At 48.0% G+C, this 17,671-nt stretch overlaps 1 protein-coding gene and 1 pseudogene across 1 annotated transcript; both read right to left on the bottom strand.

The window, feature by feature from the left end:
- Positions 1–8,307: 8,307 nt before the first annotated feature.
- On the bottom strand, positions 8,308–9,870 carry LOC132492796 (DPEP2 neighbor protein-like). The gene is made up of 2 exons (XM_060102659.1): positions 9,804–9,870; positions 8,308–8,678 (listed from the first exon to the last, which is right to left on the bottom strand). The coding sequence occupies exons 1-2, from the start codon at positions 9,868–9,870 to the stop codon at positions 8,416–8,418; spliced, it is 330 nt and encodes a 109-aa protein (XP_059958642.1). The 3' UTR covers positions 8,308–8,415.
- Positions 9,871–12,670: 2,800 nt separating this feature from the next.
- Positions 12,671–14,383, bottom strand: LOC132492421 (probable ATP-dependent RNA helicase DDX28; annotated as a pseudogene).
- Positions 14,384–17,671: the final 3,288 nt, after the last annotated feature.

Here is a 17,671-nt window from a genome sequence, read left to right on the forward strand (position 1 = left end):
GGAGGTGCTCCTATATTGGGTGCATAAATATGTACAATTGTTATGTCTTCTTCTTAGGTTGATCCCTTGATGATTATGTAGTGTCCTTCTTTGTCTCCTGTAATAGTCTTTATTTTAAAGTCTCTTTTTTCTGATATGAAAATTGCTACTCTAGCTTTCTTCTGATTTCCATTTGCATGGAATATTTTATTCCATCCCCTCACTTTCAGTCTGTATGTGTCCCTAGGTCTGAAGTGGGTCTCTTGTAGACCGCATATATATCGGTCGTGTTTTCAGATCCATTCAGCCAGTCTATGTCTTTTGGTTGGAGCATTTAATCCATTTACATTTAAGGTAATTATTGATATGTATGTTCTTATTACCATTTTCTTAATTGTTTTGGGTTTGTCATTGTACGTCTTTTCTTCTCTTGTGTTTCCTGCCTAGAGAAGTTCCCTTAGCATTTGTTGTAAAGCTGGTTTGGTGGTGCTGCATTCTCTTAGATTTTGCTTGTCTGTAAAGGTTTTAATTCCTCTGTTGAATCTGAATGAGATCCTTGCTGGGTAGAGTAATATTGGTTGTAGCTTTTCCCCTTTCTTCACTTTAAATATGTCCTGCCTGTCCCTTCTGGCTTGCAGAGTTTCTGCTGAAAGATCAGCTGTTAACCTTATGGGGATTCCCTTGTATGTTATTTGTTGTTTTTCCCTTGCTGCTTTTAATATTATTTCTTTGCATTTAATTTTTGATAGTTTGATTAATATATGTTTTGGCATGTTTCTCCTTGGGTGTATCTTGTATGGGACTCTCTGCACTTCCTGGACTTGATTAACAATTTCCTTTCACATATTAGCGAAGTTTTCAACTATAATCTCTTCAAATATTTTCTCTGTCTCTTTGTTTTCCTCTTCTAGTTCTGTGACCCCTATATTTGAATGTTGGTGTGTTTAACATTGTCCCAGAAGTGTCTCAGATTGTCCTCAATTCTTTTCATTCTTTTTTCTTTATTCTGCTCTGTGGTAGTTATTTCCACTATTTTATCTTCCAGGTCATTTATCCATTCTTCTGCCTCAGTTATTCTGCTATTGTTTCCTTCTAGAAAATTTTTAATTCCATTTACTGTGTTGTTCATCATTGTTTGTTTGCTCTTTAGTTCTTCTAGGTCCTTGTTAAACATGTCTTGTATATTCTCCATTCCAGTTCCAAGATTTGGGATCATATTTAGTATCATTACTCTGAATTCTCTTTCAGGTAGACTGCCTATTTCCTCTACATTTGTTTGGTCTGGTGGGTTTTTACCTTGTTCCTTCATCTGCTCTGTGTTTCTCTGTCTTCTCATTTGGCTTTGTGGACGGTGTTTGGGGTCTCCTTTACGCAGGCTGAAGATTTGTAGTTCCCATTGTTTTTGGTGTCTGCCCCCAGTGGCTAAGGTTGGTTCAGTGGGTTGTGTATGCTTTCTGGTGGAGAGGACTGGTGCCTGTGTTCTGGTGGGTTTGTCTGGATCTTGTCTTTCTGTTGGGCAGGTCCGCATCCGGTGTTGTGTTTTGGGGTGTCTGTGACCTATTATGATTTTAGGCAGCCTCTCTGATAATTGGTGGGCCTGCATTCCTGTCTTGCTAGTTGTTTGGCATTGGATGTCCAGCACGGGATCTTACTGGTCTTTGAGTGGAGCTGGGTCTTAGCATTGAGACGGATATCTCTGGGAGGCTTTCGCCGTTTTGATATTACAAGGTGCCCAAGGTCTCTGGTAGACCAATATTCTGAACTCTGCTCTCCCAACTCAGAGGCACAGGCCTGACACCCGGCTGGAGCACCAAGACCCTCTCAGCCACACAGCTGGGGGTGAGAGCAAGAGCTAGCTTTGGTACATCTCAAAGAACACCAATGAGATTCACTCACCATTTTCTCTCCATCAGTGAAGAAAACAAAATTCAGTGTTTGGTGAGTCAGCCACCTTGGTAGCCAGCCTCCAAGAAGGCCCTAATCATACCCTAATTATCTCCCAGTCATCATGCACCTGTGTGCCTCCTCACAGTTGAAAAGGGCTGATGTTTTAACTAATAAGACATTGCAGAAATGACAAAGTGCAGCTTCCAAAGGTATAAAAGATATTGGAGCTTCTGCTTTGGTTTCTGCTAGATCACTCATCCTGGGGTAAGCCAGCTGCCATGTCATGAGGACACTCAAGCAGCCCTAAGGAGAGATTCATGTGGCAAGGAGCTGAGGCCTCTTACTTACAGCCACATGAGTGAGTCATCTCACAAGTCACAATACTTAATTTTATTTATTTATGGTTGTGTTGGGTCTTCGATGCTGCACAGGGTTTCTCTAGTTGTGTCGAGCAGGGGCTACTCATCATTGTGGTGCATGGGTTTCTCCTTGCTGTGGTTTCTCTTCTTGTGGAGTATGGGCTCTAGGTGCATGGACTTCAGTAGTTGTGTCACGCAGGCTCAGTAGTTGTTGCTTGCAGGCTCTAGAACGCAGGCCAAGTAGTCGTGGCACACGGGCTTAGTTGCTCTACAGCCTGTGGGATCTTCCCAGGCCAGGGATTGAACCCCTGTCCCCTGCATTGGCAGGCAAATTCTTACCCACTGAGCTACCAGGGAAGTCCAGTGTGCTTTTTTTTAAACCTAGTCTGTTTTCATTATTTTCTATCTTAACTGTTCTATATTAAATTAAAAAAATAATACTCCTTTCTACCTCTCCTCTTTGAGGATGATATATGAAGATGTATGTCTTATTTATTAATCTGAAAATTTCACCTTACTTTTAAGAAGTAATCACAATGTCAAGTATTTAATACCTTTCACTTCCACCTTGAAAAGCATGGATATTAAAGTGCTAATATAATTACCTTCCCTAGTCTATCATTTTTACTTTTTGTTATGTATAAAAAACAACTAAAAATATGCATGGTTTGTAAGGAAATGACAAATTTCAGAAAATTCAGAATCTGCATACACTCTATACATAGCTTCTAGATACAGACACAGAAAATTGCCAGATACTCAGAGCCCCCCTTGTCCAATTCTAGTGACTCCCCTTAAGGTTTAATATTGTTCTGGTATCTAACAAAAAGATCACTTTACCTGTATTTTGTATTTTATATAAATGTAATGGCACAGTAAAATCACTTTTGGATTGGGCTTTTTTATTTCATGTTGTTTATGAATACGCCTATATGGTTGCCTTTTGTTGTTGTCATGCACTGACACTGTTGCATAGGATTCCATAGTGTAAATATTTAAGTATTAATTAATTTTTTCCAAAATGTATTACAATATGAGTGATTTTCAGTTTGGGTCTATTGAGAATTGCACTGGTATATACATACTAGAACTTGAGCTTTGGTGGTATGTGTATAAATTATTGTTCAATATACATGTAGTAGTAAAATTTTTGACTCATAGCTTTCATCTGTTTATCTTTTTAGATATTTCTAAATATTTTCAAAACATTTGTATGATTTTTCATCCTCAGCAGCAGTGAATGAGATTCAAGGATTGCACACATTCTTGTCAAACTTGATAATACCTGTCATTTTCATTTGAACTTTCTGGTTGGTGAGTGATAATTCCAGGTATGACTTTTTTGCATTTAATTGACTACTAAGAAGCCAAGCATCTTTTGATATGTTTACTTAACGTTCTGTACTCTCTTTCTTGAAATATGTTTTGGTATATTTTTCCCATCTTTGCTATTACATTATCTTCTTATTGAAGGCTTTTTTTTTTAACATCTGAAGACTTCTTATTTAGGAGTTTTAAATATATACTTGATATAAGTTCTTCTCTCTTTCTGTCTCTCCTCTTTCTTTAGATGAGTGTCAGTTTTTAATGTTAATAACATCTAATTTGTTATTTTCCTCTATTTAGTCTTATTTCTATTTATTTATGTAATCTTCTTATCTGTTGCAGAACACATTATATATTCTAAACCACAAATATGTTTTCGTTTCTTCAATAAATCTAATTGTTAAGCTTTAAATTTAAGTTAACTTTCTGAACTAAATATGTTGTATCATAGTGAGCATTAATTTGTCTATGAGAGCTGAAAGGTTACATTTATTCAGAAAATGTTGTATTCAGCTTTCTTTTCATTTGCTCCTACTTCTCATTGATTCACAGAGGTAAATATCACTTCATCCATGGATCTGACTTTTCTTGATTTCTCATGGTCATTCTCATTAATTCTTCTTGCCTCATGAAATCTTTAGGCATTGCATTATTCCACAAAAGCAAAAAGCTTCCTTGGGCCTTTTTCCTCAGAAGATTGATTATTCCCACATTTTAAATGGGAGATTGCAATAAGTTAGGAGAAAATGCCACAGGGGTCTCTCTCTTTTTTTTTTTTCTTTCACATCTTGTATCAGCCTCTGCTTGCACTCTGTGTTCAAAGACTTTTGTACAACACATTGATAGAAGTGCCAGGTGTTTCTCTCCTTGGGGCAAAAGACAGATTAATTACCTGACAAATAAAATAAAGACAGTGTCTTTCTCTGTTCAAATGTTGGAAAGGATTGCTTGCATCCTAATTTAAAAGTTTCAGGTGAGTGAAGCTTAAGATTCCAAAGCTTTAATCCATATTTGCACCATGCACAGCATCCAACAGGACTGCTTTACATAACCCCATGAGACTTTTGTGTGCAAGTGAAATAGATAAAAATATAAAACTGTTGCTGTCTTTTTGGGTCATAAAAAATATTTTTTGTCTCATTTAAAATATATTTTTTTCTAAAATCCAAAAACGTGTCAGGCTAAAATATTGGAATTTCAAACATGGTAAAACCCCTTTTGAACGATGCGAAGTGAGGCTTCTTTGTAGTGCTGATTTGCATTGCCCACTTGCTTGGTTGGCCAAAAAGGGCCTACGCGTTTTTTCCTGAATATATTCAGGAAAAAAAAAGTAGGCCCTTTTTGGCCAACTGCATCATTGTCGAAGTTCTGCCGCTTTTCATGTGCTTTAAAGGCGATTCCGATCTACCTCTTGAAAACGGTTTCCTGCAATTCTGCCTTGTTTTCAAATCCTCTTCGTTGCCTTACCTCAATAAGGTACGAAAGTTACCATTTATTATCCTGCAGGTTTGTGAATTTTAGTGCCTCTGAGATCCATTTTTCAACTCGCCTTTTTGGGAGCTGGCCTCCAAACCGCAGGATTGCTTCAGGCCCTATTCTGGTTCCGGGGGGCAGGCAGAACCTTTGGTTAATTCTTCTTCCTGATTGGAAATTAGAGTGACATGTGTCTGTCCAAACACTTAGAGCTGATCTCTCATTGGTTCCCCCTCTACCCGTTCAACCTCTGGACAAATTGCAAACTGTACGAAACAGGAGGTTAAAGGTGCTGATTCTCCAAGTGGGGAGATTGTTGGTAAAGCAGCTGGAATGGCGATGGAACTCCTTGGGCTTCTCATAGCCTCCTCAGCTGGCACAGCACTTACTGTGCCCAGAAGTCACATGTAATGCGTTGCTTTTTCTGTGGTACTTGGAAGCCCGTCAGGTGGGCTCACTGTGACCCCTGTAGCCCCCAGCATCCATGGCATGGCACTTTCTAGGCCACTATGGTAACTTCGTTCCAATGTGACTAACCTGTGGTCTCTGTGGCCCCCAAACTGCCCCACATTCCCCAGCAGCCATGGTGGCACCTTGTGTGTCCCTTTGGTACCTGGCTACCCACGAGACCATCTTTCAGCCTGTCCAAGCTGGTCTAGCCATGGCTGAAATTGCGCAGATTAACATGCTGTAGCCCATTGTGGTAAAACTGCCTCAGGACCAGGGGCATGTTGGTGTGGCTGGAGGGAGGTCTAGGCAAATGGGTGGGCTCCATAGGTCTTGGGATCGGGCAGGACACATGGCCTGGCCTGGGCCAGCCTGGCGGTCCCCCACCTCACACTGTCACACAGACTATACTGGGAGCAGCTGAGGCCTGGGCTGAGGGGTTCCCACCAGGGAGGGGTGACAGAGAAGGGGAAGGGCATCCATAGATAATGGAGAGGACATCCAGGGGTGGTGTGAGGGAGCCTCCCCACTAGCGCTGCATACTCCGGACTTCCTCCCCTGCCCAGGACCAGGCTAGCCCCCCACCGGCCCCCAGCAGCCCACACACACTGCAGGCACCCTTCCACAAGTGAGAAGTCCCGCATCAGGGCCTGCGTGTGCTCCCGCGGACTTGGGGTGCTGGAGGTGCCCGGCGTGGTCTGCACGCGGGTTACCGATCACAGCAGCAGACCCAGCAGGAGCAGCAGGCACAGCAGAGGCCGCTGGCTGCATGCACGGGGACTTTCGAGGCCCCCGGGCCGCAAGCTGCGCAGGGCAAGGCAGGCGGGCAGAGGCGGGTCTGAGAGGGGCGGGCGATGGGGTTCTGCCCGTCGACACAGGCCACCCAGTGGTACGGCCTCTTGAGGGGGACGGGGTGAGGGAGGGGATACAGATTCACAGGACCCTGCAACCCGTGTGCGGAGAGCCGCGATCCGGGAAGCCCGGCAGCCACAGGGCGGCACTGCCCTCCCGCCCCCTGCTCAGAGGCAGCTCCCGCGGGCTAAGCTGGCCTCTGCTGAGAGCCCACTCGCCTCCCATCGCGGGTTCCCTCCGCCCCTGCTCCTCTTCCCACACCCACTGCTCCGAGGGTGCGCCCTAGGGTGCTCTCCCCCGCCTCTAACCTTCCTGTCCAAAATGGGGTGCTTCTCTCAGAGGACCACCTGCAGCCCGTGGCCTCCCGGGAGCACACCTCGTCCCCATCTGCCTGCAGCCGGCCCCGCCCACCCCGAGGGCTGCGTGCGAGGGTCTCTGTGGCCACAAGTGCTCTGGGCTCCCAGTTTTCCGGTACTGGGCCATGGGGGCTGGTGTGGGGGAAGAGATAGTTTCTGGAAATGGGGGGGGGGTAACCTTTTGAGCTCTGGATTCAGGAAGGGGCCTTCTGCCCCCGACCTTTTCTCTCCACCTACTTGACTCCGCAGCCTGCATGACCATTCTCTGGGGACTTGAACCAGCACCTGGGAACTATCAGGAACCTCCCCCACTTCTGTCAGCCAGCCTCATGAAAGAGCGCCATCAGGAGTTGCTACACCTCCCCAGGGCCTGAATAGAGGGACTTTTGGGATGTGAACTGAACAACCTTCTGGGGAGAGTCAACGACCCTTTTACTCAACAGAGCAGGAACTCAGTCAGTAGGCTATTTGTGTGGAAGGAAATGAAGTCGCTTCCATGGCAGAAGAGCCCCCGCCGCAGCAAGCTTTGTCCCAGAGCTGCTGGCTGACCTTCTGGCCAGGATCCCTCCTACCTCAGCGTGGAAGGCCCGGCCTCGTGGAGAAGTATAGGTTCTGAAGAAAGACCTGGCACCTGGGTTCTGCTGCTACACTTGCCTTATCTCGTGGCCCTTGTGGCTCTAGCTTTCCCAGAAACCTCAAGGGCTAAGTGCCTGTGCTTGCTCAGAGGCCGCACGCCATTCCCCATTTCCAGCCTCAGGCCCTCCCTCTAGCTGCCTCCTCTAGGGACCCCCTCCCCCCAACACACACACACACACGGACACTGGGGATGTGCCTTCTCACAGAAGCTCAACCACTGAGATGATTTAGGGACTGTGCCCAAACTCCTGCATCCCCAGCCTCTCAAGTTTTTGCTCTGATCCCTGGCACCCCCTGGAGCTGTTCCACCTTTGGAATATTTGCCGGGTGGCAGGAGTGCCTAGTACAGCGGTAGTGACCTAAGTCTGAGCACTGGCGACCCTAGAAATCTGTTACAGAAAAGCGTTTTATTGAGCAGTAAGGGACGCCACTGGGGACGGAAAGGCCTGGCAATAAAGGAGCATGTGAACCTCGGGGCGGGGTGCGTGCTGCTTGACTCTCCATCCTGTTCTTGCTTCAGGGAGCAGGGCTTCCTGGGCCTCTCTATCCTGCCTCCTGAGACCCCAGGCAGGAGGCTCTTTGGGAAGCCACAGATTGCTGCTTTCAGTTTCAAAAAGCCCAGCTCCCCCCTGGTTTGTGGTGGTGGCCGCTGACAATGGCTCAGGGCAGGAGCCCATGTGGTAGACTGCTAAGGCTTCTCTGCACCCTGTATCTGCTCCTGCATCCTCCTCGGCTTCCAGAGTGCAGACTTGACTTTCTTCAGCTCACAAAGGGGCCCCTGAGGATTGAGCAGAGGAATGTCAGGTTTTCTTCCAGGCCAGCTTCTGCCCTGGGATGTTCAGGGCAGACTCTCATTTCAAACCTCAGTTTCTGAGGCTCTTTGCTTATGGCCATTGAGTGTGCAAGAAGGCTCCTGGCTGAGGAAGACTCAGACAGAATGACGCAGGTTCTAATCTGTGGCAGTGGGCAGTGGGGGGGGGGAGGGCGGGAGGGGTCACTGCAGGAAGAGGCATTCGCTGTCTTAGGCAGTTAAACCATTGCCCTGTCTTCAGAATGGTTCAGCCAGCAAGATTCTGTGGAGTCCGCCTCCTGGCACCATGCTACAATCGCCGGATTTTGGGTCTGGAGCAACCGAGATCTTCATCCGACTCTTCCGGAGCGTGCTTTCTCTCGGGAGCACACCTGGGGACTGGCTCCTCGGCTTCCGCCTTTGCTGGCGTGGCCAAAGGAGCATCCCCGTAGGCCCGGTAGCCACCAACCAGGCAGTATGTCTCCCCATGCCGGCCCAACTGCGTTTCTCCACACCCTCGGTTGAGGACATGGTAGTGACCAGGTGTAGGAAGAGTAATGGAAGCCACAGCTGCTGCAAAGAAAATCAGAACTGATCAGTCACTTCTGCTGTACACAGTCTCCTGCCAGAATTTCCCTCTCATGTCTCTCCCAGTTTCTGGCTGAAGACCTTTAATCTACTTGACATCCAAAACACAGACTTGGCCCATCACCTCTATGAGTCCCTAGAGAAGGGACACTGGCTGCAAAAGCAATTCCTAGAGCCTACGGCTGCATCAGGTGAGGTAGTCTCTTCACTGTTTCCAGGGAAAACAGTAGAACCCGAAAGAAATTGCAATCATGATCCTCTCCATCTCTCCCTTCCACAACAGAGAAAACATTTCTTGCAGTGTGTCACTTCTGAGGCTTTAATGGAAACGTCTTTCAAGTTTTGGAAAAAGATAATCTAATATAAATTGGTTAAGGACCCCTCCCACTTTGGCAACCCCTCTTGGGCCCCATTTATAATGCCTGTTACAACTACACTGAACTGTAGCCCTCTGATACTTTTATCTAGATTAGAACAAGGCCAAATACTGAGGCAGAGTGATCAGGAGACTCAGAACCGGGTTCTGGGTACCAAGTGTAGGCTCATATCCACCCAGCCTCCTGGGACACCATCTGCTCAGCCCTCCAGTCTCACTAGGGCTTCATCACCCCCCTTGGTTCTTCCGGTCTTCCCATGAATATGGCACCACCCTCTCCCCTAGTACTCAGCAGCTCAGTATGGGATGTGTCTGAGGGGACCGATATAGATGTGTACATGACAGCACAGAGGTGCCTGGGTTTGAAGGTGCAGTTCAAGAGTGGCCCTCTTCCTCAAACTGCTCCGTTTACCATCTGCCAACAAAAATGCGCTTGTCTTTTGCTAAGAGGCCAATCAGGAAAGGGTCTGAATGGAAGCATCCTGTAGCCCAAAGCAGAAGGCAACATTTATAAAGATCAGAAGCTTCCTGAACACTAGTTCAGGGATGACCTTTCACTTGTCCTCAGCAGTGAGCACTGTGGGACCCTGAAGGTGTCCCAGGTCACTGGTATTACTTACAGCTGGGAAAGTGCTGAGGTTTACGTAGTGGGCAAGCCCCACAGGAACATGTGGCAGCCAGGTGAGGTTGTGTGTACACCATGCCTCTTCTACAGATGCCCGGTCTCGGTGTACCTGCTGCACTGACCAGCCAGGGAACAGAGCACAGGTTTGAGTAAATATAAATGATCCGGTCAGACATTTTCTCTCAGACAACCAAAGAGATTGGTATCTGGTGGAGAACTGGTAGGGAAGTTTCTCTGAGGGCAGCACATTTCCATAGTTACGCTGCCATGGAAACTGTGAGAAGGCCTGTGAGGTCATCACTACCCAGTGAGGTCATAATAAGGAACCTGTGACTTGCGGGTCAGGCTTCAGGAGGAGGGGCAGTTTTGTGGAGGAGAGCAGGGTGGAGGCAGAGGTACTCTGCCTGGTCCCTCACACCTGGGCCTCCCCACCCATGCCCTAGTCTAGTAGACACCCCACGTGGGGCCTGCAGGTGGGCTGGTACAGCCCCAGGGGCCCCAGGAGGGCAAGAGAGACCCACATTCTGAAATTGGCTTGAGAGGCAAGATTAACGTTAAGAGACAGCTAGGTTGTATGGCACTGACCCTAAGAGGCAGAGAATTGTGTGGACTGGGGAATCAGGGAAGGCTCCTTGGCAGTGGGCCTGAAGGACAAGTGAGATTTGGACCCATGGGGAAGAGAGGGAAGACATTCCAGTTTGGAAGAATACAAGCAAAGACACACTCTTCTCGACCTTGTCCTGCCCCAAATATAAATTCATAGAACCCTCACATTTTTACACCTGAGGGCTTAGAAAAACCAAGATGTTAAGGAGCCTACCCAGTGTTACATAGCTAGTGGAGAGGGGTTCTGCTCAATGGTTACGTTCATGCCGGGGCTCCGGATTTACAGCTGATAGGAATGTGAGGACAAGCTCATGCCATTTCAAACATTTCCAAGTGATACTGAGAGAGATGTTAAAGGTGCAAAATGAGGGTGCTGAATAACCTCACAAAGTGGGAATGGTGGGCCCAGTTTAATATGAAATTCAAAACAAATTCATGACAAAAGGACATAATACAAAATGACAACATAATCATTACACTCCCCTCTCCCCTAGAAGTAAAAATCATTATAATCCCCTCTCTCTCCACCATGAAAGGATGAGATAAAGGCTCAGCAGCAGCCCCCGTGAAAATCATGGTCAACACTGTGAAGAGGGGTTAGTAAGACGACTTGGTCCGACTCAGAGAAGGAAAGAGACAACTCTGCCCTTAGCCTGATCAGGCCCACAGGAAGGAACCACATTTGGGGCAGCTTTTGACAGTGTGGCAATGAGAGAGAACCTTCTTTAGGAGGGGACTCCCTGTTGCCGACCTTGAAAAAGCAAAGATGGGACCTTCGTTTACTGGGGCTGTTGCAGAGGGGATGTACCCAGGAGGTAGAGACTGCTTGGACTACCCTTTTAGAGGTTGGGCCACCCTGGTTGAGAACCACAGCACCTTCTATCCCTAAACTGCTTGAATCAGTGGGTGCCCGTTAGGACAGACGAAGTCAGGCCTCATTGGAGCAGACTGCCTTTTGCACTGGTAGAAGGTAAAATGTGAAGGGGAATGCTCTGGCGGAGGTTTGTCACGGCAGGTGGGCCAGCATGAGACCATTCAGAATCTCCAAGGCTCCAGAGATTACTTGGCTGGGAGCATCCCTCTGATGTGGTGTGGGGACTCCTACCTTAACAGGACTTGGCTGGGCATCTGGGGGAGGCAGAATAAATGGTTTATTAACTTAAGAGAGCGAGAGAATCACCTTGGGAGTTCCACAAAACCACTTAAAAAGCCTTGTACCTGGATTCTTGAGCCAACCCTCAGAAAACTTATCTAGACTTGGAGTAGGGCTCAGGAAGCTACACTTTTATTAATAAGCTTCCTGGGCAGTCCCACCACAGTGGTCTATGGATAGAGAGACCAAATTATTGTGTATTCTCGGTTGCTTTTGGGAGTCAAAGTGGGCAATATTAAAAACTGCAGCAGGCATATGTGTAAATGGAATATTCAAGGCAAACAGAGGTGTATAGTTATTCTATGCATGAATCAGATTTGAGAAAAGCTAGCCTGGTGGTTAAAGAACACAACCCTTAGGACAGACAGACCAGATTCTTTCCTACTGACTTGTGTGATTTTGACCAAGTTCTTTTATCCTTCTGACTGTTGCTTCATATGGAAAAGAGCTATGACTGTACATTTAGCACAATATTCTCTTTCGGCAAAGGTTGCTCTGGGTCCATTTGTGTTCTCTGCAACTTAACCCTTTCCAGTGCGCAAGCATTTTTAAGTTGTTTGGTGAAGTATTACATTTTGACTTTCAACAGTTCATTACTTTGGGAAAAGCTTATATAATGCTGCAGAGACTAGAACCTATGCAGAGATAGTGAGAGGACGTTATAAGCTTATTCTGCCGGTTTATAAAAAAGTTTAACCTTTTCTCCTCTTCCTCCACCTGCCACCAAGAGATGAGAAAGAAGGCAGAGCCTGGAAATGCACACCAAGCAATATTTCTGTGTCAGTTTGCCTTTTATTCCTCTGCCAGTACTTCCCAGAGAGATTTCACCAAAAGTGCCTAAGCTTGCCATGGCCATTGTTGTGAAGAAAAATTCTCTTTATTGCTAGTCACATCCCCTTTTCCTTCTCCTGGAGGCTTAATGGATGTTTGGGGGCAGGAAACAAAATTTAAACTAAAACATCAATTGAAAGAGCCTTCGTCCTAAGTGTGGTAGTTTGGAGTGTGAATCTTCTCAGAGTCTACTGAATTCTGCCCCATTGGAAACTGTTATTAAGGGACACCCATAGAAACATCGCTTATTGTTAGAAACCATGACATAATACAGAGCCAAGATCGACATTATTCTTCACGTGAAAGACTACAGAGAGCCAAGCTCAGTAGTTCACCCTCAAGTGTTGGCCAGCAACTTACCTTTTGAAGCCAGACTGCAGCCCGGGTCTTCAGAAGGTGACTAGGCAGCCCAGAGCACCCTACTGACAAGTGTGCTCACCCATCCAGCACAGAGGGAAAGGTCCCTGTTATGGCATCATATATAAGCCTGCTGCAATAAGGTTTGCTGGTGCAAAGGCTCTCTCACTGAGGACCCCAGTCCTGGAAGGCTTCTCCTCCAGCGAGCTGCCAGTTCAATCTTCTGAGCCAGGCTCACGTCCCAGGGATGGGTCACAAAACTGACTACGGTGCCTGGCACCTCGCTCCCCACCCGGCCCACCCTCCCTGCTCTGTGGATGTAGCCTTGCAGGGTGAGAGGGAAATCATAATTGATGACTAGCTCCACCTGGGTGCTGTCCAGGCCCCGAGAGGCAATGTCTGTGCAGAGAAGAATGTCTCGGGAGCCCTTCTGGAAGGACTGGAAGATGCCTGCTCTCATTGAGGCTGGCATCTGTCCCTGCAGTCTTAAGTGTTGGATTTTGTGGTCATCCAGAATATATACCCCAGCCAGTTCACAGTGCTGTAGCAATTACAGAACACCAGAACAGTTCCTGTGGCGCCAGTCCTATATGCTCTGTCATGCTGCCTGAGGATCTGTACCAACCCAGTCACCTTCTCTGTTCCCTTCGGCCTCATGAATGTCTGTCTGACATGAGGCATGATGCAGTGGAGCTTGTCACTGGTAACGGGGGTTAGAGAGTCTAAGCTGGCAACTTTACTCAGCAGCTGGCCTACACCTTCGGGAAATGTGGCACCCACCAGCACTAACTGAGCTTTGGGATTGAAGGGGTCTTTTAAGTCAGCTGGGCCTTCTGCTGTATGGCTCCCCTCCAAGATGTAATCCACCAGTTCCAGGAAGCTTTCATCCAACACCAAGAAGGAGAGCTGCTCCAGGCTGATCAGTTGAGTTTTCAGGGCCTTCCACAGAGCCCCCGGAGTGGCCACCAGAATATCTGCTGGAGGTTGTTTGGACAGTTGCAGCCTGATCCTCCTCATGCCATGGCCTCCCCCTAACTCCCGCACCTGGAGGTCCAAGGAGCTGCCCAAGGCCTGGGCCACGGCACGCACCAGTTCAGCTAATTCTCGAGAAGGCACAAGAACCAGGCCTCGAGGAGCAGGGATACGACAGGGGTCCAGGCTTGGCTGGCCCAACAGCCGTTGAAGGAGAGGTAGCATGTAGCTGACAGTTTTGCCACTGCCGGTTTCTGCGGGGCAGAAGATGTGGCGGCCGCGAAGGAGTGGGGGAATGGTACTCGACTCCACGGTTGTGGGCCGAACAACTTCGAGAGCAGCCTCTTGTAGTGCGCTCAGAACGCGGAGCTCCAGACCCAGTTCGGTTCAGCTGCCCTTGGGCGAAAGGTTCCGCAGCGCTGGAGCCTCATGTTGCGCGCACTCGATGGAGAAATGGTCCGCGTGGGTGCGCGGATTCCTCCAGCCACGCGAAGAGAGTGGCGCGGGTTCCAAGGGCCCAGCGTGAGGTGTGACGGCTCGTTCAACTCTGGTCGCCGCGCTGACATAAGCAGCAGCCCAGGTCGCGCCAGCACTGGCCGCGGGGGGCTCCGCTGCCAACTCTGCCTCTCTTCCTGCCGCCGCTGTAGATCCCGCAGGATGCGCACCACGGGCAGGGGCTCGTTGGGACCGCAGACCATCAGGTCCCGGCGAGGCGCCAGAAGCAAACGAGCCGCGAGCAACCACAGCCGCAGCTGCCCTGCCAGAGCCATACTCCCCTTGTTGCGGGAGAGGCGCACGACAGTGACGTCACGGGCGCGCCAAGGCCTCGCGGACGGTGGCTGACGTGGCTCAGGAAGGCCCGCGGAATCGGCGAACTGTGTGGAAGGAGCGGGATCTGTAGAGCTCAGCAGCGGCGAGGTCTGTAGGTCCGAACAGGGGATGGTGACTCCAGACCCCGGCCAACCTTGGGGAAGGGTGCGCGACGGAGGCAGGACCGGGGTCCGGCGATATGCGGCGATGGGGCCCTGGCATTACGAACCAGGAGGGTGGAGGAGGGCTTCTGGCGATCTGATGTCCGATCCCTGCCATGCTGTGTTGTCGCCCTCACAGCTCCTGTCATGGCTTGGCCAGTTCGGGTCTCCCCCTGTGACTTATGAGGGTGCGGCGATGTTTTCCCAGATGTGGTCCCCGTGTAAGGTCTTTGAACACAAGTATTTATTGAGAGTTTGAGTGAATGGTCAGGCCTGGGGGCCGAGACCAGGAGTCCGGAGTCATAGGTCCAGGCTCACCCTTCCCTTAGAGCTCCCCAGAGAGCTGAGGGCCCCGAGGGCAAGCTGATGGCTTTCAGCGTATCTTCTCTAAAGTCAAGAGAACTCATCTCTTGGTACTTTTCCCCTTTCTTTTCAGCTGAGGTTCATTCTCCCCTCCCTTGACACCCTTTCCAACTTCTCATCCTGAACCCACTGCTTTCTTGGGTAGTTCACCTCCACCGGCTTCCCAGTAAGATAGCACAATTCTGTAAATAGCAGCGAGGAGGGTCCTGCTACAGGTTTGTGGCCTGTCTCACAAAGCCATGGTCAGGCAGAATGTTTTACTTGAATTCAGTTGTTCAGGTTGCCAAAAAGCCTTACACTACTGGTCCTTCTTGAACGGATCCCGAAAATGGGTGTCTGATCATTTCTGTAATTTCCAGGGCCTGGGGTAGGAGATAAGGTTAATGTGGATTAACCACCTGGGAGGTTCTTAACATCTGGAGAGTTTTACTTTCATCAGATACCGTTATAGAGATACATACTATTAAGTTTCAGATAGCATTTTGCTATACGATAGACGTTCTGGAGAGTTACCTGTTAAGCCAGCAGAGGAGAGAGTTTTGAGTACTCATGGGTGAACAGAGTCATTGGATAGAGCAGTGGCTCTTGAGTGAGGGTGATTTTGCCCTCACCCTTCCTCCAGGACGTTTGACAATGGCTGGAGACATTTTTCTTTGTCACATCCGGGGTGTGTGTGTGGGGGGGTGCTTCAGGCATGTAGTGGGTGGTAGCCAGGTTGCTACTACATATCGTACGAGGCATAGGACAGCCCTCCCCACCACCCCAAAAGAATTACCCGGCCCACAATGTCAACAGTGTGCTATGGAGAAACCTTGGATAGAGGCTGAGGACTGAAGAGAGGCTGAGGTTGTCACATGTACTCTCACTTCAGGTAGTCAGTCACATTTGTTGGACTCTTGTATGGCCCTGCCCCTTTCCCAGAATCTGTAGCAGGCACACTGATGCCATTGCTTGTCATGGCCTTGGGATGAGAAAACCTTGGGGGCTCCTCAGTCATAAACACAGGAAGGAGTGATTTAGGAGGGTGACGTGGGAGAAGAGAGCTTTAGGAAGAACAAAATTGTCTTCATGTGTTTGGGAAATGTGCCAGATGGAAAAGAGATGAGGTGTGCCATGGGGTGTACAATTGCAGAAGGCAGACTGGGACTGATGCGTGACAGGGAGTCAGATTCTGAATTTGATATAGACTGCTGTAGCAACTAGAAATGCCTAGATCTGCCTAGAGAGTGCTGGGTTTTCTGTAACTGGAAAGTTCATGTATAGGCTGATGACGACTGATTGGTGATATGATAGACGGTTGTTGATATAAAGGATGCTCTAAGATATTGTGATTCTACACTACTTTTACGATTCTTTCCCAGAACTCGGAGCTCCTCGTTCGTTAGCTGAAGCGCTTCTTGGATGTCTGCTCTGAGATGTTTCATCCATTTACATGGGCCACTCATCTTTCAGATACAAGACAAAGAATCGCTTTGCACGAAGCCAGAAGGGATACACTGAAAGAATGATCAGAAAAGAATAATACATAGGTATGTATTTGCATTGACTTTCTCCAAATATTTGAGACAGGGTAGCTGGTTAGTGGCTGCTTTCTCATGCTCGAGCCCTTACAACGTGATCACCTCAAATGTCATAGGGATTGGAGCCTGTCTGAGCCTGTCTGTCTCTGCCCGTGGCCCCTAGTTTCTTCTTGTCATTGCTTTAGATACTGTGTAAGGCCCTTCTCTTTTCCTCCTGCTCACAGCAGACATTGAGTAACCTCTAGTTGTGACTGAGATGCATATTTCACAGTATAGTACTTTAGAAATGAGAAAAGTTTACTTACTGTGGAAACAAATGTAGGCCCCAGGGAGTGTTAGTGTCACTTGGTAATGTTTTTCCCAGGGCTGCCATGGTAACTGACGTTGCCTGGTTACTCAGTAAGTTTTGAAAAGAATTCTTCTTTGGATCTCAGGTGATAGTGGTACATTCCTTCCTTCATTTATTCATTCAGTATATATTTTCTGAGTACCATGTATAGGCCAGGTACTTTTCATATGGACAGTGAACGAAACAGACAAAATTCCTGCCCTAGTGAACTGTATATTCTGATTTAATTGGCTTCGGGTGAGGCCTGGCCATTGGTAGTTTTAAAAATCTCTCCAGGTGATTCTAATGTACAGCTAGGTTTGAGCATCACAGTCATAAGTGAAGCACTTTGGGAATTGCAAAGGCATTGCAGAAATAAAAAGTGGCTATTGGTATTCCTTCGCTATTCCTGCATTCTCCTGCCTGCAGGAGGACTATTGTACAAGTGCTGATCATTTTCTTTTCAGCCCTTTTCGCTGTTTGCCTAGACCCTTTGTCCCTCTTTCTAACCCAACACCCTACCTCCTTCTGGTCTTTCAACCTCCAGTCCATCATCTGTTCGGGATTTATCCTAAACTTGGTGGGAAGCCATTGCAGGGTATAAACAGAGAAGTGGTGTTAGCAGAGATGCCTTTTTCAGACACCATAGTGGCTATTGTAAGAGAATGGATAGGAGCGGGCAGGAGAAGATTTGGGGAGACTCATTAGGAGGCTGGCTTTGTGCACAGTGGTGGCCTTGGAGGTGGAGTAAGGCAGGCAGGTTAGAGTCATATTTGGAAGGTTAGTGATGGCTTGGAGGCGAATAGGAGTAAGTGATGAATTGGATGTGGGGAGTGTGGGTTAATGGTGTGTAACTGGGTAAATGGAGGTGCTACT

This window comes from Mesoplodon densirostris, chromosome 6 (genome assembly GCF_025265405.1).
Source record: "Mesoplodon densirostris isolate mMesDen1 chromosome 6, mMesDen1 primary haplotype, whole genome shotgun sequence".
NCBI lineage: Eukaryota > Metazoa > Chordata > Mammalia > Artiodactyla > Ziphiidae > Mesoplodon > Mesoplodon densirostris.

What these genes read in the sequence shown, in the direction of transcription:
- LOC132492796 (XM_060102659.1), bottom strand. Translation starts at nt 9,870, where the DNA reads ATGTCTGACCGGATCATTTATATTTACTCAAACCTGTGCTCTGTTCCC. An exon ending in CTGGCTGGTCAGTGCAGCAG is followed by an intron (nt 8,679 to 9,803) that starts GTACACCGAGAC and finishes TTTTCTTTGCAG; the next exon opens with CAGCTGTGGCTTCCATTACT.